At 38.5% G+C, this 24,475-nt stretch overlaps 1 protein-coding gene across 2 annotated transcripts; it reads left to right on the forward strand.

Moving 5' to 3' along the window:
* Positions 1–20: 20 nt before the first annotated feature.
* On the forward strand, positions 21–24,087 carry g3bp1.L (GTPase activating protein (SH3 domain) binding protein 1 L homeolog). 2 transcript variants are annotated; one of them, XM_018250732.2, is made up of 12 exons: positions 21–160; positions 15,326–15,439; positions 16,782–16,863; positions 16,943–17,116; positions 17,307–17,397; positions 18,113–18,206; positions 18,308–18,524; positions 18,604–18,705; positions 19,670–19,784; positions 21,839–21,961; positions 22,070–22,179; positions 23,065–24,087. In XM_018250732.2, exons 1-12 carry the CDS (start codon positions 81–83, stop codon positions 23,272–23,274), a joined length of 1,512 nt encoding a protein of 503 aa, XP_018106221.1. In that variant the 5' UTR covers positions 21–80; the 3' UTR covers positions 23,275–24,087.
* The last annotated feature ends 388 nt before the right edge of the window (positions 24,088–24,475 follow it).

Genomic DNA, 24,475 nt, shown 5'->3' on the forward strand with positions numbered 1-24,475 from the left:
GGAGGAGGAGGAGGAGGATGTTCTGTAACTAGGAAAGAAAGCAAGAGCCCAGTGTGCTTTTAGCTGAAAGGCCGTAGGAAATGATGCTGCTGCCATCTTCTGGTCCGCATGGCCCAAGTGAGGAGGAAACAGTCCTCAGCATGGCAGAAACCGGCAGAAAGTATGTACTGGGGGGTTGCTTTCTTGAGCTTTGGAGGGATTATCTATATACAACAACAGATTCCTATCTCTGCACAGTTTTGAAAAGTACCTTAAAATACAAAAGCTGACAAATCTGGTATGCCTTAAGCAACTTTTAGCACTGCAGTCAGAACTACAACTCCCAGCCACCCCCTGTCAGCAGAGCTAGTAAAGTCAGCAGTTCTGAGCATACCTCCCAACTGTCCCTTTTTCGGAGGGACAGTCCCTCTTTTGACAGCTCAACCCGCTGTCCCTCATTTGTACTGGAAAGTCCCTCTTTTCTCTGCACTGAACAGCCAGAAAAAGAAACAAAGTTTCTCACTTAATTGGCTTTTAGCAGAGAGCCCAGAACAGCTAACAGGTGCAAATAAGATACTTTGTAACAATTTTGAGACACAAAAACACAGTTTAGATAAGGAGAAATATTTTCAAACATTCATAACCTGCCAAAACAAACATGGTAATTGGGGGGGTGGCCACATAAAGGGGTTTGGTCAAAAAAATTGCTGAAAAATTTTTTGTCCCTCTTTTTACTTCCAAAATGTTGGGAGGTATGGTTCTGCAACACTGAAGGTTGCTTATCCACTACTTAGTAACTGGTTCCATGATCATGCCATTTCATGTGGGTTATTAACCTGGTAATACCATAAAGGGGTGGTTCACCTTTAAGTTAACTTTTAGTATGTTTTAGAATGGCTAAATCTAAGAAACTTTCGTTATTTCTTTTTTTTTTATATATAGCTTTTTAATTATTTGCCTTTTTCTTCTAACTCTTTCCAGCTCTGAAATAGGGTCACTGACCCAATCTAAAAAACAAATGCTCTGTAATATTACAAATGCATTGCTACTTGTTATTACTCATCTTTCTGTTCAGGCCTCTCCTATTAATTTTCCAGTCTCTTATTTAAAATAGTACATGGTTGCTAGGGTAATTTGGACCATAGAAGCCACGTTGTTGAAACTGCAAACTGGAGAGCAGCTGAATAATAAGATAAAAAACCCAAAAACCACAAGTAAAAAAAAAATGAAAACCAATTGCAGTTGGTTTTGGAGTTATTTCGCTTTTTATTCAACAGCTTTGCAGTTTCAGATACGTGGCTGCTAAGGTAGTCTCAGAATATTACTCTACATCGTACTAAAAGTTAACTCAAAGGTGAATGACCCCTTTAAACACAGATTAGGGTTAAAGGACGTTAGAATGGATTAACAGTTTGCCTCTTTAATACAAACATCATGGTGGAATATGGGGACATTTATTTATTATAATAAAGCTAAAAATGTATTTATTGTAAAGCTAAGAATGTATGCATGCAAATTATTTGCAGCATGGTAGGTTGGGTTTAATCAAAGCACAGATGATGCATGATATTTGGAATTTTGCCTATGGGCAGGGTATATTCCAAGATGCTTACTCTTGTTCTTAATACACTGAAAGTTATTGGGGGAACTAAAGTAAAGCACCTTAAAAAGGTCCCCTTGTTACCCCTTCACAACATATTAAGTGGGTGTCCAGAATTTGTCCCTTCTCTCATAACATAAGCTTATTTAGTTGGTGCTATCTGTGCTCCTGGTTAAGAATAATGTGAAAGGTACATATAGTGGTATTTTAAAGGGGTGGTTCACATTTATGTTAACTTTTAGTATGTTATAGAATGTCTAATTATAACTTATTTAATTTTTTTTATAGTTTTTCAGTTATTTGCCTTCAACTTCTGATTCTTTCAAATGCTCTGTAAGGCTACAATAAGTGAGAAATTCTCGACCTGCACCCGACCCTAACCTACCCCTCCCAACCCATGCGAGTCTATAAATTTAGGGGCTGGAAGACAGCAGGGCTAGGCCAAAGATTTTGTGCAGAAGCTGGCCCGCACATCACTACTACAAATGTATTGTTATTGCTACATCTTTATATTTAGGCCCTCTCCCATTCATATTTCAAACTCTTATTCAAATCAGTGCATGATTGGTAGGGTAATTTGGACCCTAGCAACCAGATTGATGCAATAGCAAATGGGAGAGCTGCTGAATAAAAAGCTAAATATCTCAAAAAACATAATTAATAAAAAATTAAAACCATTGCAAAATGCCTATAAATATCACTCTCTACATCAAAAATCTTTAAGTTAACTTTTAGTATGGTATAGAATGACCAACTTTTGCATTGGCCTTAATTTTTTTTTATAGTTTAATTATTTGCCTTCTTCTGACCCTTTCCAGCTTTCAAATGGGGGTTACTGACCCCATTTAAAAAAAACTAATTCTCTGTAAGGCTACACATTTATTGTTATTGCTACCTTTTAGTCATCTTTCTATTTAGGCCTCTCCTATTCATATTCCAGTCTCTTATTCAAATCAATGCATGGTTGCTAGAGTAATTTGGACCCTAGCAACCCAATTGCTGAACTTGCAAACTGGAGAGATGTTTTACCACCAATGTGGATTTATGCAGAATGTTAAAGAATCAAGTACAAGGTTTTATTATTACAAAGTAAAATAAAATAATTTTTAAAAAATTTGGATTATTTGCTTAAGGGGGTTGTTCACCTTCCAAACACTTTTTTCAATTCAGTTGTTTTTAGATTGTTCCCCAGAAATAGACTTTTTGCTATTACTTTCCATTATTTATTTTTTGCTGCTTTTCTAACAGCTAAGTGTAAAGTTGAATGTCTCTGTCTCTGATGTTTGAGTCTGGTAGCTCAGTTATTCAGGTGCGGACTCTAAACTGTTAAGATTTTGCAACATTTAGTTGATACATTTCTCAGCAGAATCTCTGGAGTATTAGCAACTATTGTATCAGTTCTAACAGCTGCCTGTAATGAAACTCTGCTCAAAAATAAGAAATGTATCAACTAAATGTATCCATTTAGAACAGTTTACAGGGTCTGCGACCCTGTAAAAGACACTTGACACTTAAATATTAGAAAAATGGTCACACATAGAAAATAGAAAGGCATTGGAAAAAGTCATTATTTCTGGTGATCTATCTGAAAACAACTAGTTGTTTGAAGGCGAACCACCCCTTTAAAATGCACAGATGGCTTCCCTGTAATTCAGGAGTTTCTGGATAACCTGGTAAAGGAACCATACCTGTATCTTGTATACTGTAGTTCAGTGCTGTCCAACTTCCAGTAGCGTAACTAGAGGGGGGCGGGCCCTGGTGCGTGACGTGCAGCCAGGCCCCGCCCCCCCTCCGTACCGCCCGCATTTTCAGTGGCGCACGGGCTGCCGGGTGGCCCTGAGGGGGTGGCCCTGCTCCCCTGGTAGTTCCGCCACTGCCAATTTCTGTGGTACGGAGGGCTGCAATTTTTATGTGGTTTACTTTGTGGAGGGCCGATAATGGAAGCCAGTGTTGACCACTCTCTTTATTTAAACCACACCCATTTTATCACAAGAAATGTTAAGGCAGTACCCACATTAATGTTGATAATACACCAAAATAAACCAAATTGTTGGTGCTCACTGTAGGGATATCACTCATCCCTCATATTTGAAAAAGTTTGTCATATTAAGACATATCCTTAAATCTATATACCTCATTCTCCCCTGTGGATAGAACAACAACCCCCAGAATAAAATTAAACACCTTGGGGATCTCCTAACAAGTATTTTCAAGGTTCTCCTCCCACAGGCAAAGTAGGGAACTCACAGGCACCCTATGGCAGGCAGAGTATGGCACACACAGGCAGCATAGGGCAGGCAGAGTATGGCAAATACAGGCGGCAAATACAGGCAGCATAGGACAGGCAGAGTATAGCAAATATAGGCAGCATATGGCAGGCAGAGTATGGCAAATATAGGCAGCATAGGGCAGGCAGAGTATGGCAAATATAGGCAGCATAGGGCAGGCAGAGTATGGCACAAACAGGCAGCATTGGGCAGGCAGAGTATGGCACAAACAGGCAGCATAGGGCAGGCAAAGTATGGCACACATAGGTAACATAGGGCAGGCAGAGTATGGCACACACAGGTAACATAGGGCAGGCAGAGTATGGCACAAGCAGGCAGAGCATGGCCCATGCAGGGAGCATAGGGCAGGCAGGAAATGTTTCCTTCCTAATACAAGAATTTAAGATGAATGGTTTCATACTTGCTTATGATTAGTGGTTACTAGTTGGTTGTTCAGTGAAGTCAAGGCCGTACTAGTGGCCTGGGTGTTGGCATACCTCTCAAGATTCCAGTCAGGAAATTAAAACATTTTGCACCATACCCTTGATATCACATGTATTGAAAAACAGCTCCAAAAAACCATAACCAGTAACGTAACTAGAGGGGGGTGGGTCCTGGCACGGGACGTGCAGCCGGTGCCCCTGCCCCCTCTGTACGCCATTTTTTCTGCCGCAGGAGTCCCAGAATCAGTGGGAGTCAGTGACGCGCAATCTGCCGGGGGGGCCCTCAGGGGGTGCGGGCCCTGGCCCAATCGCACCCCCTGCTCCCCGGTAGTTACGCCACTGTCCATAACCCAAAACCCTCCCCAAAAAATGGACCCAAAACCACAGGTGATGTCATTGAGGAGGACCGGCCTCTCACTAATGTCACCAAAGGGTAGTGGGGGGGGGCACAGGAAAAAGGTTCAGGGACTATGAAGGCAAGTCTTACTTTTCCAGCCAGTCTTTCTCAAAATTGTAAATGCAACAACCACAAAAATGCCTTTGTGCATGGGTGCAGTCGCAGCAAAAACCTTTGCCCAGAGAGTAAGTAATGAGTACTGTTGTGATTAGTTTTGTTCAGTATTCAGTGTGATGTGTGACCAAGCAGACTTGAAAAAGGTAGAATAAGGCATTATTGCTTGTACTTTGACCCCCCCCCCAAAATCACAATTTTACAGCTTTGCAAAAATAAGCGCTGCTTTGTAATTCTTATATAACATTAATAGCAATTAGACCCGCCATGTACCTGAACCCATGCCAGTTGGCCCATGTGGCCCAAACCGATATACCCATGGATTACATGGGTTTCAGGTGCACCCATGTATTTTATCTGTATGTTCGCACACTCAAAAAGGAGAACAACCCCTTTAAGGCAGTGTAAATAGATGATACCTTTGTATGGAGACTGCTAGTTGCCTCACTTGCCCTGATTTCTCTCTAATACAGGGATTTAAAGCCTGCCAGATTGCCTTGCAACTACTTTATAAATAGCAGAATAAGAATTGGGCGCTATAAATACAGAGCAGGCAGCCTCACGAGCCAAATTCATTCCTAGTGTTTAGGGAGGGGATACATGGGGAGAGGGATATGAGATTAACGTGTAAGGGCAAATGCATTCCATCCAAGAACCAGAAAGCAGATTGACTGAAGAAATGCCTGGTTTCAAGAATATCATATTTTTTTGTGTTCTTGTTGCTAGGTAAAATAAGGCAACATATTACGTATAACTTACATATAATAAATATTTTCTTTTAACTTAGATTTTATTGAAAAGAAAAAATACAATGCGCTACAACAGGGGTGCCCAAAAGGTAGATCGGGATCTACTAGTAGACCTTTAGCTGGTGATCAGTAGAAATAGTTAAGAAATAGTTATTTGTTAAATATAGCAATTTACATTTTCTCAGTAATATTTTCCAATGAACAGAATGCTAACTGTGCTTTAATGGATGTAGATCATATTGACACAACCTCACTAAAAGTAGACCTTGCATTAGTAAAGTATGGGCAATCCTGTGCTACAATCTAATGAGTATGCATTTGCAGTTCACATATCATTGATCACAACCACTGAAATGATGAGATTGAATAGCGACACAGTTAAAAATTTCTTATACAACTATTGGATCTGTTAACTAGAAACCTGTTATACAGGAGGCTTTAAATTACAGAATAATCAACTCCCATAGACCCCATTTTTGACCAAATAATCCAAGTTTTTAAAAATGATTTCCTTTTTCTCTGTAATAAAAGAACAGTACCTTGTACTTGATCCCAACTTATAATATAAGTTAATATAAGATATACAGTAATTATCCTTATTCGAAACAAAACCAGCCTGTTGGGTTTATTTAATGTTTACATGATTTTCTAGTAGACAAATTCTGCAAAGATCCGTTATCTGGAAAACCCCAGGTCCCGAGCATTCTGGAAAACGGATCCTATACCTGTACAAACATTAGTGGGATGTCCATGAGAGAGAAGGATCAAAACTAATTAACTTTGCTGTGAAGGGGAACATGTAGGGGTATCAAGGCCCAGTGGAAGTTCCTACATAGCCCAAAGAAGTAGGGGTTCTGTTTCTGCTATTCGATATTCTAACTCTAACGCTTTGTTATAAATATGCTTATTTGAGCAGAATATGTTTCAGCTTCCAGTTTGATTATCCTGTTTTGTGAAGATAACGAAGAAGCACGCACTCCAAGGGCCAGTCGATGTAATTAAAAGCATATGAGTAAGTATCCTCGGATACGAAACGCGTAAGGATTGGTTGTTTTAGCTGTTTCTTGAATAAAGGCTTTTAATTGCATCAACTGGCCCTTGGAGTGCGTGCTTCTTCGTTATCTTCACTGAATTACTCCCCCAGCTACGGGTTCGGGGCGCTGCACCCGACCACTTTACATCTTTGGTGAGTTTCCACCTACACAAGATTGCTGTGAATATATATAAATTGTATGCTATATACTGGTCAAAGCTACACCCCGCTACGATAGACCCAGGGTTTGTACACCTGGGTCCTACTCTGTGCTGGATGAGCCGTTAATTTTACAATATACTTTTTGGGGATTAAGCGGATGTTCTTTCCTTGTACCGTTTTGTATTTTTACTTTTCTTGTTGTCACAAAGGCATCTCAGCTATATGTGTTGTGCATTCTCATTTCACAGTGTGTAGTGTAATCCTATATAGCTTTCACAAAAGTAACCACCACTGCAGTGTAATGGGGCCATTTCACAATGCCACATGTAGGGACCAAGAAAGTGTATTTTTCATTGAATAAAAATTATTAGATTTGGGTAGAAATTTGGCTGAATACAAAGCAGAATTCAGTTAGCAGGACTGAGCAAACGCTATCACCTGAGAACAAAATAAAATCGCCTTTAGTCACTATCGTCACCTGATGATACATTATTTAATAATATCTCTTGCTGCATAAAGAACATGATTGTGACTAGAAAAACATGGGGAAAAAATTAATTGCCTTTAAAAAATTTTTTTGCAAAGCTACGTATACAAATGCAAGAATTCTGACCCAACTCTTTTCAAATAGTAGAGATAAAAAGTTGTTTTTTTCTATATATAAATGGTAGGTAAACAATCCTCTAAGAATTTTGCTGAATGCTAATCTTTTTGCTATTAGGATGAATGCCATACTAAATCTTGCATTTTCACCTGGTGATAAAGATGAGACCTCCCATTAAATTTTGCCATGAGTCCTATGGGACTCTAGCTTTATGACTGATGGATAACAATTCAGGGCCATAATGAAACAAAAGTAGTAGTCGGCTTGGCACCATAAGGGTAGGACTACATGGAAGTTTTTGGCACGCTGTGACAAAAATAAGGTAAGAGAAATGTTGGATTAAGTCGAAGCATTGACTGCGACTGTGCAGCATCTGCATCCGACAATCGTGTCGCGTCGGATCAACGCTGCGACTTCATCCGACATTTCTATCTCTTACCTTATTTTTATGCATGCGACTTGACGCAAGCGTTTTGTCGCATCGCGTCGGATCGCGCCAAAAACGTCCATGTAGTCCTACCCTAATAGAACTTTTCCGTCTTCTGCTTAAAATCGTGTCAGAACAGCAGCATATCCATTGTGGAATTAGATTGCTCCAATCACAAGAATCAAGTGGGAAAAATATTTAATAATATGGGTGAATTACAGAAATTTACCACATTTTTTTCCACACATGGGTGTGGGTGACTGAAGGCCAATGTCATAAACAGGGAACACACTACATAGGGACCCACATTTTATTTACCTTTTTTTTGCTAGAGCTTTTGAGAGATTGGTATTAAAAATTGGTGTTGTGGGGTAATAACATAATTTGCGGATATATATAATCAGTGGTAGAGGAAGTGTAAGAATATGTGTAAGAATGTATTTTTTTTTTTCTATTTGACTGTTAAGTCGAGTATTTTGGGTTATTCATCTTCATGGTATTTGGGCAGGCTTAGGAACTTTGCCAGCATTTGTTAATATAGACACTTCGCTGCTTTATGTCCATTCTATGTGCTTCATTAACAGGGCAGTTTATCTTTAAGAAAATCCCAGTTTCCGTTCTGTCTATCAACGCAACATCTGCTCAGTGATTGGCTAGCTTTACCATTTTTCCCGCCTCTCTTTATATTCACTTAGGGTTTCCTAGTCAATGTTACAAGGGTCCCTTATGCTTCAACAACCACACTAGCATTGAGAGTGAGAAATCTTCCGACCAATGAACGTTTAGTTAACCTTTAGCAAGAGAGGGGCCGTCTTTACTGATATATTGCGCCTTGCGTTTGGCTGTCGGCTGTAACCGTAATGGTTTTCCGTTCATGCCATTGGTTGTTTTTATTGTTGATCCGCGTGATGTTTTGCCTAGAAGCCCAATAGGATTCTCAAGTACTTGCGCTGAGCTCCCTGATTGGGTAGGTAGGAACAGCAAGTTTGGATGTGAGGTCAGTATATGTAGCCGGCTGCTGAGCACGCCGCTTGCTTGTGCCGACGCTGTGTGAGGGTATAAACCATCTAGGCTTCTCCGGAGCGCCAAGCCTACAGTAAGCCGGACCTTTCACAGGTATGAAGACCTTCAACAACTCTGGGTCGCCTTATCAGAGAGGGCTGAGCATCTCATTGGGAACTCTAGTGCCTTTGTCGCTGCCTTACCTCGCGTCTTTGCTTGACGTAACGCGCGCTTGCCCTCAGGTGGACGCGGCCTACTTTTGTTCATGTTATAGAATGGGCAATTCTAAAGCAGCTTTTCCATTGATCATTATTTTTTATTTGCTTTCTTTAGAATCTTTCCAGTTATTAAATGGGAGTCACTGACCAGTGGAGTAACTAGATGCTACTGGGCCCCACAGCAAATTAATTTTAGGGCCCCCAACATTTCCAGAGGTTGTCCTGTTTTACCAATATATATTGACATTTCTCATTAATTAGGGCCTCATAGGCCCCCTATACCTCCTGGGCCCCCCTGCAGCGGCAGGGTCTGCTTCCTCTGTAGTTACGCCCCTGTCACTGACCACATCTAAAACCGATACTCAGTAAGACTACAAATTGTCATTGCTACTTTTTTTTTTTATTACTCCTTATTCTATTCAGGCCTCTGCTTTTCACACTCCAGTCTCTTATTCAAATCAATGCATGGTTGCTAGGGTAATTTGGATCCTAGCTACCAGATTGTGGAAACCGAGAGCTGTTGAATAAAAAAAATAAAATAAACTCAAACCGTAAATAAAAAAAAAAAAAATTGCAGATTGTCTCAGAATACCACCGCTACATTATACTTAATGTTATCTTAAAGGTGAACAACCCTTTTAAGCATGTAATCTGTATGTAATTCTGTTTCTCAATGGAACCTCCAACCTCTCTGCTTTGCCAGGGGCTCTTCCTTCTTCTCTAACTTCGGTTCTGATGGCAAGTCCAGCTGTTGTAAGGGCCTACTAGCTGTCAGTGACCCAGTTTAAAGGAGAACTAAAGCTTAACTAAAGAAGTAACTATAAATGTTGAACATTATGTTTTGGGTTTCTGTAATAGCCAAATGCAACCACAGCCCTTTAGCAGGGAAGATCTGTGTCTCCAAAGATGCCCCAGTATCTCCCCATCTTCTTTTCTGCTGATTCACTACACATGCTCTGTGCTGCTGTCACTTACTGAGCTTAGGGACCCACTCACAATATACATTACACATAGAATAGAAATGTCACAATATAAGTCTGATTATTAATTAATACAGATAATTACTACATGGCAGCACAGAAACCAGTGTAACTAACATCAGAATTTAATGATCAGCCCTGTAGCATCAGCTTAAATTAAAGGCCAACCTAGTTTTCTGCTGGATAATTAGCGACGACCCCTAAGCTTAGCGTCACAACAGCTGCTCAGAGCCCACTGAGCATGTGATTGTCACAGACGCTTTCCTGTGACAAGATTGAAGTCCTGGATCATTGCTGCTATTGATAAGCTGAAACTTTAGGCTGGTGCAATAAGTTTAGTTTATAAAACAAGGCACTTTTAGCCATATTGATTTTTAGAGTTTAGTTGTCCTTTAAAGGACCAGTAATATCAAAAAATGAAATTGTTTTAAAGTAATAAAAATATAATGCAGTATTGCCCTGCACTGGTAAAACTGCAGTGTTTGCTTCAGAAACATTACTATTGTTTATATAAATAAGCTGCTGTGTAGTAATGGGGGCAGCCATTCAAAGGAGCAAAAGCTCAAGTTACACAGCAGATAACAGATAAGCTCTGTAGAATATAATGTTATCTGTTGTCCATTACTTATCCTGTGCCATTTAGCCTTTTTTCAATTTCCGCCATTGCTACAAAGCAGCTTGTTTATATGAACTATAGTAGTGTTTCTGAAGCAAACAGATCAGTTTTACCAGTGCAGGGCAACAGTACATGATATTTTCTTTACTTTAAAACACTTTCATTTTTTGGTGTTACTGGTCCTTTAAAGCCCAGGAGGCTGCTTTTGTGCCACATGCTGAGCATGTCTAATCTTTTGTTCAGCTGCATGGAGTAAGGACCAAGGGATGATTACTGTCCTCCATCTTTACTACTCAGTAATGTGTTTGGCCTAAACATGCAGGTTCATGCCAAACAATTGTCCCAGAGGCGGTGTTGAGTTAGCCCCAACTTCACAATACTTCGAGCACCACTAGTGACAGAGTACTTGTTTATATACACACGCTTGCCCCGGCCCCTCCGATGACATTGTAGAGGGGTTAGATAAATCCGTGTGGTGGGTTTGGGCACCACTGGTTTTCAACCTACTCATCTGCAGCACATCAAAATAGTATACCACAAGTGGTTTTAATTCTCCCATTAAACATAATTATCAGGACATGTAGGTTAATCAGTAGCCCTGTTCTTTTAATATGGTTCTTTCATAGGTCATGTATAGTCCTTAGCTTGGCACAAGATGTGACTAATTTGTTACTTTCAACATGGTTACAAAATTGCATAGCACTGCAAAGTCAACAATATACAAGGTCACAAACAAGCTGCCAGAACAATCACGCTTTCTTTTAGCCCAGTTTTGTAGTGCGAGGGCTACTCCCAACATCTTCATGGTGCTGGAAGGGCTTAAAGTGAGGAAAAGCTCCTAAAATCAAATTTAAATGTTTAGGCATTTAATCAATAGCAGAAATTGCTGCAAAGCATCTCTATGTCAGACCTACATTGGCATCTGATTTGATGACCCTTTTGATAATGATAGTATAGATTGTCTTCAGACTGGATTTCAAGAGTTGTATGTGATCAAAAATAAGTTTTATGGGAAAAGGTATTGGTACTGGTCCTCTCCATCGCCAGTCACTAGTGTACTGAAAAAAATAGAATGCCAATACCTGTATCAAAAATGGGGTGTTCCCAGGTTTATTGAAGTGCTGAAGACACGCAGGTTATTAACTTCATGTTGCAATTTGCTTGCACTTATGAACCTGCCCAGCTTTTAATAGAATTTGTGCAGGAAGTACTCCATAGTATAGAGTACTAGTATAGTAGTATTATAGTTACTTGCTCTGCACCAAACTGTAGTTTATACATTTGTGGAGGATTATATATATATATATATATATATATATATATATATATATATATATTTATTTATATATTTATTTATTTTTTCAAAGGAAAAAGATGCACACCAGGATTTGTATACAAAAACGTAAAATTCCATATTAATTAGTTTACAGTAAAAAATCGGCCAACGTTTTCGGTCTGCTCCTAAGACCTTTATCAAGACCTTAGGAGCAGACCGAAACGTTGGCCGATTTTTTTTTTTTTTTTTTTTTTTTTTTTAATGTAAACCAATAAATATGTAATTTTAACTTTTTGTATACAAATCCTGGTGTGCATATTTTTCCTTTGCTATTTGGATAATTTTGCCAGTAAAGATAGCACCCAGGTATTGACTCAGCTAGATATATATTACGGTGTGCGTTAAGGACTTCTGGACTGTATGTATATATATATATATGTATATATATATATATATATATATATATATATATATGTATATATATATGTATATATGTATATATATATGTATATATGTATATATATATGTATATATGTATATATGTATATGTATATATGTATATATATATATATATATATATATATATATATATATATATATATATATATATATATATATATATATGTGTATATATATATTTATTTATATTTTTGGAGAAAACCTTTAAAGACATATTTTCCTAAGTTGTTTTGTAGCAGCTGTCATGAATAAACATACCGGTACTCCTACCCGGAGCACGGTTACCAATTGTTACCAGTTTGATTAAATCCAGACAATATAAACAATTGTATCTTTTTAGCACTGCAGATATAACGCTACTCCCGGAAATGCCACACCTCTTTTTGGCTTAAAAGGGTGGTTCACCTTCAAACAACTAATTGTTTTCAGATAGATCCCCAGAAATAATGACTTTTTCCAATGACTTCTATTTTCTATGTGTGAATGTTTTTTTAATATTGAAGTGTCAAGTGTCATTTTTCACCTTCTGAAGCAGCCCCCGGGGGGGTCGCCGACCTTGTAAACTGTTCTAAATAGATTTAGTTGATACATTTCTTATCTTTGTCCCTACTGACCATAATCTCTGGGTTTCAATACAGGCAGCTGTTAGAATTGATACAATAGTTGCTAATACTCCAGAGATGCTGCTGAGAAATGTATCAACTAAATGTTGCAAAATTGTAACCGTGTGGAGTCTGCATTAGAATTACTGAGCTGCCACACAAACACCAGAGACCATCGTTCACATTTAAACTCAGATTTTGGAAAAACAGTAAAAAATAAATAATGGAAAGTAATTGAAAAAAGTCTATTTCTGAGGAACACTCTAAAAACAACTGACTTAGAAAAATAGTTTGGAAGGTGAAAAACCCCTTTAAGGTTTATGGAGATTAATATATTTTATTCATATACACCTCTATGGATGTGCCTTTTACTTATTGTGAGGCACCTTTAGTTTTTGAGAAAAGCTTCCCCCCCCCCAAGTAGCTTTGTGTTAAAATTACTCACAGCCGGAGGATATTGACCTGGGGCTGAGCAGTGGCATGTGGTTTTGCTGACTTAGACATGTACTCAAGAGTCAATCACGATTTCGGTTTGCTATTTTACTAATCAAATAATCTACAACATCACTGTTCTTCAGACTAAGGCAAATCCTCCTCACAGAACATATAATGTAATTTAGCTATGACGATATCCTTCTTTATGAATTTGCATTTGTACAGGCGAATACCTAGCAGTCTTAAGATATGTGAGCAGGAGATATTACCACTTGCCATAAATAGTCATGCCTGTCTTGGCGAAGCTTTCAATAGTAGTGTAGCTTATTTATATAGCTTCAGCAGTCCCCTCTATTTGAAAAAAAAATATGGGCATGACTTGGCTTCCTTGCAGTGTTCTACTTTTAGAGGAGTTTTTTGTCTTGGTGTGTTGTTGCTACAAACAGCTCAACTGTTAATGCTGCGTGGCTACATAGTAACAATCAATCTGAGCCAAGAGGCAAACGGGTTTAGAGGTGATTAAGTCACAAATGTTAATATATTCATCAGACTTCTTGTATTCCGTAATGTCAAAAGCTTTGTTGCTACATCTGCTGTTGGTCCTCCCTATCTACCATAACACTACAATGTTTTCTTTAACCTGTGCAGTCTTGTTAACTTGTAATTTAAAAGGGTTGTTCACCTTTGAGATAACTTTTAGTATGACGTAGAGGGTGATATTCTGAGACAATTTGCAATTTGTTTTCATTATTTATTATTAAAGATTTTTGAGTTATTTAACTTTTTATTCAGCAGCTCTTCGATTTGCGTTTTGAACAATCTGGTAGCTAGGGTCCAAATTACCTTAGCAACCATGCATTGATTTGAATAAGAGACTGGAATAGGAGAGGGCCTGAATAGAAATATGAATTATAAAAATTAGCAATAACCATACTTGTAGCCTTACAGAGCATTTGTTATCAGAAGGGGTCAACGACACCCAATTGAAAGCTGCAAAGAGTCAGAAGAAAAAGACAAATTGCTATAAAAAAAATAAACAATGAAAACCAATTAAAAAGTATATTAGAATTGGCCATTCTATAACATAATAAAATTTATCTAAAAGGTGAACCACCCCTTTAAGGATAACTCATGGCAATAGGAAAGCAAAAGTTGCATGACTAACCAACTGTAATCATTTGATTTGTCTCAAGACATTCCTATGCTTCATAGAACATTAACTTAAATAAACTGTTCTAGTGTTGGGTAGACCTGCCTTGAAATTAACAGTTGAAACCTTTTTTAAAGGGGTAGCTCACCTTTTAGGTTAACTTTCCGAGGTAGAGAGTGGTATTCTGAGGCAGCTTGCAGTTAGTTTTTCATTTTTGGTGGTTTTTAAATTTTACTTTTTTTTTTTATTCAGCAGCTCTCCAGTTTGTCATTTCAGTAATTTGGTTTCTAGGGTTCAAATTAACTTAGCAACTATACAATGATTTAACTAAGACTGGCATATGAATAGGAGATTCACTGAATAGAAAGATTCGTTCTAAAAAGCAGCAATAACTAAATTTTGTAGCCTTTGTCTTTAATTAAAAAAAAAAAGGCAAATTGAAAAGTGTGGGTTTTTATTTAACCTTTCATGTGCCAGAAATGTTTTACTGTAGTGACCGCACTGTAACTTTTCTGGTTTTCTTTAACCTGTGATGCATTACAGGTTTACTGAAAACGTGGCATGGCTAGATCAAAGATGATCTTGAAAAGATTATGGTTCAAAACTTGTGCTGTTTTTGATCAGTCAGACCAATCCATTGGTATGTTGTGCATATCTAATAGCCAATAGCCTGTTGATGAAATCACTATGTAAAATGTATTTTGGGTTGGTCAGTGATTCCATAGTTGTGCTAGTAGTGGTAATATTCTTTATTTTTATGAAGCAGGTTTTTTCCCCAAAACTTGTCTAAACTGTTTCATATTCTTTTTCAGATTTCAGTTGACCAAAGAAATGGTGATGGAGAAGCCAAGTCCCCTGCTTGTCGGGCGGGAATTTGTGAGGCAGTATTATACTTTGCTGAACCAGGCACCGGACTTTCTCCACAGGTATGTTGTACACAATGTTTTTGTGTGTGTTTTGTTTTTTTTGTTTTTTTTTGTTTTTTTGAAGCCTACAGATTGCTGCAATTGAAAGCCAGATTTAATAAACCCAGTTCCAGTCTCTGTAGAGTGACCATTTAGAGTGAGATTTTGAGAGTAAATACAGAGGTAGAAGAAAAGGCATACACATAACCTCACATCAAGCATTTAATTGTGCAAATTCACCAAGTTTTACAGCAAACAAATACATTATAAATATACATGTGTTCATACATAACACACCACATGTGAGTGTCTCTCCCCCCCCCCCCGGTCTGCATACCTCGTGTCAGCCACTCCCTCCTGACGCGTTTCGCGCTGTTGGGCACTTTGTCAGAGGATGTGGTGTGTTATGCATAAACACTTGTATATTTATAATGTAATTGTTTGCTGTAAAACTTGGTGAATTTGCACTATTAAATTCTTGATGTGAGATTCTGTGCATGCCTTTTCTTTTTCTGACTTTATCAATATATGGACCGATGCACAGTACCCACTATTTGGCAGCACTAACCCATTTAAACAAATGATTATAAATACAGAGTTGATTTTATTTATTTTTTTTAACCTTCAGTGAGTCAAATGGTTCATGGTAGTAAGGTATTTTTTGGGTGTTTTGTCACCCATGCTGGAGGTGGTTAATGTGGGTAACCGAACATCCCATATTTTCATTCTCTTAGTACTCTAGCTTCAAAAGTCTTTTTAGTTCTCCTGTGAGGTGTCTTCAGTCTTGATGTTGGGACAGTTTGACTTATCCTTTTTTGTCAGTCTACAGAGAATTTTAATGTATGGCCCGCTCGCACACCCTGGCCTTCTGAAGATATCGCCTGGTGTACGGTGATGGAGGGGTCGGCACCCTCTCAGACAGACGGTTCCAAGAAATTCACTGGCAAATAAACACGCAAGGGTTTTACCCTGCTTGAATCAGCCGTGAGTGCTTAACAAAGTACCCCGTAACGTTGTACAACTGCAAATAAACACGCAAGGGTTTTTCCCAGCTGTGAGTGCCAGTGAATTTCTTGCAACAGAGACTTTTAAGCAATTTAGCTTTTTTTTTAATTTATTTATTTTTGCAAACTCTGAAGCTTTGAATTAAGTGATATCTGGTTGCTAAGCAGTTAATCACTTTAGAGACCAGGGAGCAGTTTTAAAATAAATATGAATATGGTAGTTCTGTTTTGGTAGCTGAGGTCAGTGACGCTGGGAAAAACGGAATAGGAACGCAAGTTTCTTGGATAAACTGTTACTCTCTAAGCTTAAAAACAAAGCCTCAAACAAGTTTTTTTTTTCTTCATTATTTTGTATAAAGGTTTTATGGGAAAAGTTCTTCCTATGTTCATGGTGGCTTGGATAGCAATGGGAAACCTGCAGATGCTGTTTATGGGCAGACTGTAAGTATGTCATAAAATCATAAATTCTAAGTTGGATCACAAATAAACCTTGCTAATATTCATTCCTCCTTTTCGGCAGGACATCCACAAGAAAGTAATGTCTTTGAATTTCAAGGATTGCCGCACAAAGATCCGCCATGTTGATGCGCATGCCACTCTGAATGATGGAGTAGTGGTGCAAGTCATGGGAGAACTGTCAAACAACAGGCAGCCAATGCGTCGGTTCATGCAGACCTTTCTATTGGCACCAGAGGTGAGGTGCATTTAATCTCATACGTGTGTATTTCATGTTAGATGGTAATGCAAGTTCTTTATTGGTATCCTTCATTGTTGTCGTCTTTTGTAGAGCGAGAGAGTTATTGCTCCTTAAAATCATGTCATTTTGCCAGTTAGTACATTGAAGTTTTTAGTTTAGATTAATTTTTTTTTTCTCTCCAATTCAGGGCTCTGTGGCAAACAAGTTTTATGTTCACAATGATATATTTCGCTATCAAGATGAAGTTTTTGGCGATTCCGACACAGAGCCTCCAGAAGGTATGTGGTAAAAGAAAAAAAATTCATAGAAAGATGTGTAAACCATGTTGATAATGTAGGGAGAGCTCTGTGACCTCTAATTTTTATATGAGGACTTTCTGCTGGAATCAAGTGGGATGAATATGGTAAACCCAATGTAATTTTCATGCTCTCTGCCTGTGATCTCTTATTATGTTGTATTTGGGGGTGCCTTTAAAGGGGTGGTTCACCATCAAGTTTAATATGTTGTAGAATGGCCAATTCTAAGCAACTTTTCAATTGGTCTTCATTATTCATTTTTGAATTATTCATGTTTTTGAATTATTTGCCTTTTTCTGATTCTTTCCAGCTTTCAAATGGGTGTCACCGACCCCATCTAAAAACAAAAGCTCAGTAAGGCTACACATGTATTGTTGTTGCTACTTTTTATTTATTTATTTTTTCTATTCATGCCCTCCTATTCATATACCAGTCTCTTATTCAATCAATCCATAGTTGCTAGGGTAATTTGGACCGCAGCAATCAGATTGATGAAACTGCCAACTGAAGAGCTGCTGAATAAAAAAAACTAAACTCAAAATCTACAAATCATAAAAAATGAAAACCAATTGCAAATTGCCTCAGAATATGTGTCTACATCATACTAAAAGTTAATTTAAAGGTGTACAACCCTTTAAATAATGCTCTTCTTTTTCTGCAAAGCTGTGAACTCTGCATTTACTATTTACAAATATAGAATCTGATGAAGAGGCAGAAGAGCCAGAAGAGAGGCAGCAAAGCCCAGAGCTGGTTGCTACTGATGAAGCTACATACTATGAACAGCCTGGAAGGTATGTATTCCGATGGCAAAGTAAAAATGTCTATTAAGCATTTGATTGGTGCTTGGCATACAGAACATAACTTGTTTGGTTTATTTATTTTTCTTCAAAAGCAATGATTTAGATGAGCCACTAGAAGATCAGATAGTAGAAGCTGAACCGGAACAGGAGCCTGAACTAGAACAGGAGCCAGAAATGGTGGAAGAGAAATGTGAGCCAACATCTGAGGAACCTGCTCCAGAAGAAGAGGAGGAAGAAACCGTTAATATAGAAAAAAGCCCTTCCCCTCCCCCAGCAGATCCTGCTCCAGCAGTGCAAGAGGACCCAAGGGTAATATTTTCAAGTTTCAGCAACTTTAGCAGGTTTTCCTATTTCTGATGGTGGTTGACTAATTTTTCTCTTATTGTAGACATTCTCATGGGCATCAGTAACCAGCAAAAATCTTCCTCCTAGTGGAGCAGTTCCTGTGTCTGGTATCCCACCACATGTTGTTAAAGTTCAGACATCCCAAGTAAGCTTTTACCTGTTTTTTGTTTTTATATAAATATTCTTACATTTTACAGGACCGGTTTTCCTTCAGCAACCCCTTTTGGTCTTCCTGTGTAGAACTTGAACCCATCGATGTATTCTACAAAACTTATCTGTTATCAGCTGTGTAACCTCTGCCATTTGCCCTATTTCATTTTTTGTTCTGCTAAACCAGGTGTGCCCAAAACGTAGATCGGGATCTACCAGTAGACCTTTAGCTGGTTATCAGTAGATCTCAACACTGTCTAGTCTTGAGATCTACTGCTTGTCTAATTCACCCTTCTGTTTAATTCAGATATTTATTCTGTTAAGGTTACATAAGCAATAGTTAATAATAATAATAATAATAGATTATTATAATAATAACAATACAATAATATCATAATATTATAATACATAATAAAATTCTTAGCAACTTTTCCCATAAATCAATAGTATTAAGCAATACAAAATGCTATTATGGATTTAGATCATAATGGGACAAAATCACTAAAAGTAGACCCACATTAGTAAAGTATGGGCACTCCTGTGCTAAACCATTCCCTTCTGTTGTATACTGGTCAGACTTATTTGAGTTTTGCATTGCTTTGTTCTTCGTATAAGAACGTATAAACTTGCAACTTGTCCCAGCTAATGCCTGCCCTCTTTATACAGTGCCATTTTCATTTCTGACTGCTACACATCTCAATCTCATGCTGCACCTTTAAAAATAAGCTTTGTGTTTATTATGGCATTGTTGGAAATTATTTCAATATTACTGTTTTAGTGTGACATAAGTAAACATTTTTCTACTCTTGTATTCTGTAAATTATGTTAGCAGAATAGACTATAATATATTCACTTAATGAATATTACTTAACGTTTTATTAACTAATGCACATTATGATTTATTTTTGTATAGCAGCTTCATTAGAAATGTATGTTTTACCTTTCTCCCCCCCCCCCAGCCACGACCAGATACTAAATCTGAAGCCCAGACAACAACACAGAGGCCACCACAACGTGATCAGAGAGTAAGAGAACAGAGAACCACAGTACCACCTCCCAGAGGACCCAGGCCTTGTGAGTGTTATGTATCCAATTTTTTAGGGTTGAGAAGCAATCTTGTGCAAATATGAAATTCTAAATAATAGTCAAGTGTAAATTATTGTTAGATAACATTCATAAATATCATTCCTGGAAATTTGCTTATTACATTTTTCATAATGCAACTGTGGGGGGGGATTGAGTTTAAGAACTCCAACTTTTTTTTTTTTCTTTTCAAAGTATATCAATGGGGTACTATTAGGTACTATTACGCTTGTGGTAAAACTTGATTGCTTCTTCTACTTTGCCTCCAGTCATTTAGAGCAAATGTAAAAGTGGCTTTTTTTATACTATCCTTCTTTTACGGCTGCAAGGCTTCTCTATATTTCATTCTTTTATTAAACTTAAGGCTACTTTGCACATCCCTCTGTTGATTTTCTTTGGATGAACTTGACTGTTTTCTAGAACATTTGCATTGAAAATGCAATGTGTGTACCCTAAATGTTGCTGAACTTCTAAAGCTCAAAGCCCTTTGTGAATCTGATTCACTGTAGTGTATTTCTGTAAAAGCACAAGGGTATTCTTTTTGTTTAACCGTGATGTTGCCTCACAGCGCTGTAACTTGTGGTAAACCCTCACTTAAGGAATTGTGGGAGGAGACATGCCATTTTTGCTCATTTTATAAAGGATTATTGAAGTCTAAAATGTAGAGACACCCATCCAGTGATTGTAATCACTTACCGTATACCCCAGGCCAGTGATCATGTTATCGGAAAACCTCCCCGGCCCCGTGTACTCGGCAAATACTATAAAGCAATCCTATTCCTGCTGCTTCTTTCTTCAATGCTGGGGCTGGGACGGATGTACAACTCTGCACAATGAAGGAAGAAGCAGGAATATGCCTGTGTTTTTGTGGGGAAGAGGTTCAATATTGTGAATTGCCGCATCTCCTTGCCTCTCGTATGATCCCAGCTTGGTTGTGCAGATCCCTCTAGACGGTCAGCACACGTCAGTCACATGTAATTGAATGTAGGAAAAGCGTTTCACAACACCAATATTGTCGCAGGTGGGGAGCTTGCCCCTTTTATTGCCACCTCATGTGCATCAACGTTTAGGGGGGGGGGTTCATTTCACCCTCCCTTCATCAGGATATCAAACACAAGTGCTACCAAGGCATTTAAAACATTGCTGGACACACCCAATTACTCATAATTCCGAAAGTTCTTTGTGATTCCAAGTGAGGCTTGACACTCATTTGTGGAGGAGAGCCCTGGGCTGGGGCAGTTTTCTGTTAACAGGAGCACTAGCTCAGGGCTTCGGGTAAGGGATAAAGTAGGGGCCCCTCCTACCCCCCCACCCCCCCTACCTGTCCCGCTGGGCAAATGCCCCTAACTTGTTACTTACCCTTCTGCGCAGGTCCAGTCCAGGGAGTTCACAGACGACATCTTCTTCCACGCGCATGCGCAGTAGATCGTACCGACGAAATGGTCCTACTGCGCATGCGCCAAAACGCCGTTCACAGCTGGAAGAAGATCGCGTGGAAGAAGATGTCGTCTGTGAACTCCCTGGACTGGACCTGCGCAGAAGGGTAAGTAACAAGTTAGGGGCATTTGCCCAGCGGGACGGGTAGGCCAGGGGGGAGGAGGGAGGGTGGGCAACAAACGGGAGGGGGGGTGGGGGGTTTGCGCCGACTAGGTTTCCTTCCCCTTTAATGACTTTCTGTGTCTGGTTTAGTTTTTTTTTTTTTTTTAACTGTTTGCAGAATTAAGGGAACAATTCATGCCTTTTTATTTTATCATTGTGCATATGTAAACCTTTTATTAAGATTACAAATTGAACTAATGTCCCAGAAATTTACCTGTAAGACTTGTGTTATGGGGGTTAAATGGAACCAAATACAAAGCTGTTTGTATTTGAAGTGAACACGTTTGCTCTACCGGTTCCATGAAACCAGATTAGGAGCTAAAATACTATAAATTTGTATGCCACCCACAATTTTTAGTACATAATTAAAGAAAAGAACTTTGCAGTACATGGGATTGTTTTCAGGTTTTACCACTATTTAAAAGGAATTTCCTCCACCCTTTTAGTACGAGAAGGAGAGCCAGAGTCAGAAACAAGGCGTATCAATAGGTATCCAGACAGCCATCAACTGTTTGTGGGCAACCTGCCTCATGATGTGGATAAAACTGAGCTGAAGGAGTTCTTTCAGAGTAAGTCCCGAATCTCTCACAAATCTCCTGATATGTGGCAAAAAACAGCTGTATACAGCTTGAGATTTCTTTCAAACTGCATTCTAATGAGTTCTCTTTAAATCACAGCTTATGGCAATGTTGTTGAACTCCGGATAAACAGTGGAGGCAAGCTTCCTAACTTTGGTTTTGTGGTGTTTGATGATGCTGAACCAGTTCAGAAGATCCTAGGAAATCGGGTAATTTTCTATGTAGAATATATTACATTAATGTAACAAATTTGTGCAAATACCACTTTTAGAAGAAAAAAGGTAAATAGGTACATGCTTCGATATTTAAATTGGTTTTGGCAACCGCGTAAAGCAAACAGAACTGTAATTTTTAAGCGGTCATAACCAGATAGCAGCTCCCTAAAGCTGGCCATAGATGTAACGATTAAAAAAGATTTAAAAGATCCGACCGTCATTGTGAGACGACGATTATCTCGAAACGATCGTACGAATTGTCCAAAAGACCATTTGCCAGGAAAACAAAGGGTAGCTGCCTGCTTGTCCCTGCAAACATAGATAGATTGCACTGGGACCGATAAAGATTTTTTTAACCCGGCCGATCAATTTTCTGATGTCGGCCGAAAAATCATAAGATGTACTATCGTTCAAATCCCACTAACCGCACAATAATTTCGAAGGTTTGGTTGGACTTCGCTAAAATCAGTCGTTTGGCAAGAAAAATCTTTGCGTCTTTGGGGACCATAACACAAGATAACAGCTGCTTGGTAGATCTAAGAACAGTCCTACTGAGACTGATTCAGTTACATTAAGTAGGAGAAATTACAGCCTGACAGAAAGTAGTTCCACAAGTCACATGACTGGGGCAGCTGAGAAACTGACAATATGTCTAGCCCAGTCAGATTTCAAAATTGAATATAAAAAAAATCTGTTTGCTCTTTTAAGAATGAATTGGATTTCAATGCAGAAGTCTGTTGGAGTAGCACTATTAACTGATGCGTTTTGAAAAAAACATGTTTTCCATTTACAGTATCCCTTTAAGCAACTTTTCATTTCAAGATGTTTAGAAGAACAATTTTAAAATTAACTTTTATATTTTGTATTCCTGTTCCACAGCCTATAATGTTCAGAGCAGATGTACGTTTGAATGTTGAAGAGAAGAAAACAAGGGCTGCAAGAGAGGGTGACCGCCGCGTTGACAGACCACGTGGCCCAGGAGGACCACGCGGTGGTCTTGGGGGAGGTCTAAGAGGACCACCCCGTGGAGCAATGTCTCAGAAGCCTGGCTTTGGGGCTGGAAGGGGTAATCAAGGCCCACGCCAGTGATTTATGTTTTGGGGTGGGGGTTGTGGGGCTTTTTTTGGTCTCCCACAAGGAAAGGGTACAGTTCTGTCATAAAGCCTTCTGAAAATTGGGCCTAGGGTACACTGGCATTTTTGCCCTTGTGACAGACTGCTAAACTTCATCTGTCCCAACTTGCCTGTGTTTCAATTTTATGGATAATTTTTTTTTCCTTTTTTGATCAATATCCCAGAATCCAGCATTTGTTGAACTTGATATAATGGGAGAAAAGGATTTAAAACAAAACAATTCCCCCCCCCCTACTTTCAGGAGAGTGGACTGAAACTTTCCACCAGTCTGGAAGCTGGTTAGAAACTGTTTTGGCTGATGGAATATTGTCATGGCGCCCGATTGAAATCCTTTTCTAGGAGAGCCTAACTCCAGGCATAAAGTATTCAAGTCTTGATAGTATATCCTTTCAAGCTGTAATTAGCAGTGAAGAATTCACTCCGGCTACTGAATCTACATTCGTGCTGTTTACTGCAAAACAATAAAAGGTGTTCATTGGAATTTTCTATACTAGAAGTTTTCTTTTTATTATTATACAGCGAGATCAAGAAGTTTTAACAAAGTGAAACTACTGTTTTACCACTCAAATTTTGTTGTTTTTTTTGACTCTTACAACACCTGAATTTGTGGGGGAAAAAAACACTTTTTATCTCAATGGGGATTTTTTTTCTTCATGTTTTAAGTTTGTGTTTGTAAAAAAACAAAAACTTTAAAAAAACAAAATTGTTGTGCCTTCTATTTATCTCTCATTCCAGTCTTGGCAAGCTTAAAATAAAATACATGAAATAATCCTGGCCATGTCTTTTTCCAACATTGTGTCCCAGGGAGAATCTCTTGCCTCGATATGCAGCCTTTTCTTTTTGACAGGTACTGTTTATAATATATCACATGTTCACAGGACAAATAATAGAAGCATGTCTAACAACTTGCACTGTGATAAATATTGTAGTTCTAGGTTTTTTTTATTTAAAACTAAGAGCATGTGTGGCTTTTTTTGCCTCGATTGCATTCTTGTTATGGAGTATATTTAAAAATGCACTGAACCTGGGAATTGCCCAAATCCTAGCACATTGCAGGAGTCTGACTGCTGAAACCTAGTGTGAATCCAAAATTAAGCCAAACCCTCCTATAACTTTGCATATCGAGATTTGAGAACATTTTTTTATTCTTTTAAATT

This window comes from Xenopus laevis, chromosome 3L (genome assembly GCF_017654675.1).
Source record: "Xenopus laevis strain J_2021 chromosome 3L, Xenopus_laevis_v10.1, whole genome shotgun sequence".
NCBI classification, from domain to species: domain Eukaryota; kingdom Metazoa; phylum Chordata; class Amphibia; order Anura; family Pipidae; genus Xenopus; species Xenopus laevis.

Excerpts from the sequence above, each read along its gene's own strand:
- g3bp1.L (XM_018250732.2), top strand. The coding sequence starts at position 81 with ATGATGCTGCTGCCATCTTCTGGTCCGCATGGCCCAAGTGAGGAGGAA. Across the intron at positions 16,864-16,942 it reads ATGCTGTTTATGGGCAGACT|GACATCCACAAGAAAGTAAT; the intron begins GTAAGTATGTCA and ends CCTTTTCGGCAG. Across the intron at positions 22,180-23,064 it reads AGAAGATCCTAGGAAATCGG|CCTATAATGTTCAGAGCAGA; the intron begins GTAATTTTCTAT and ends CCTGTTCCACAG.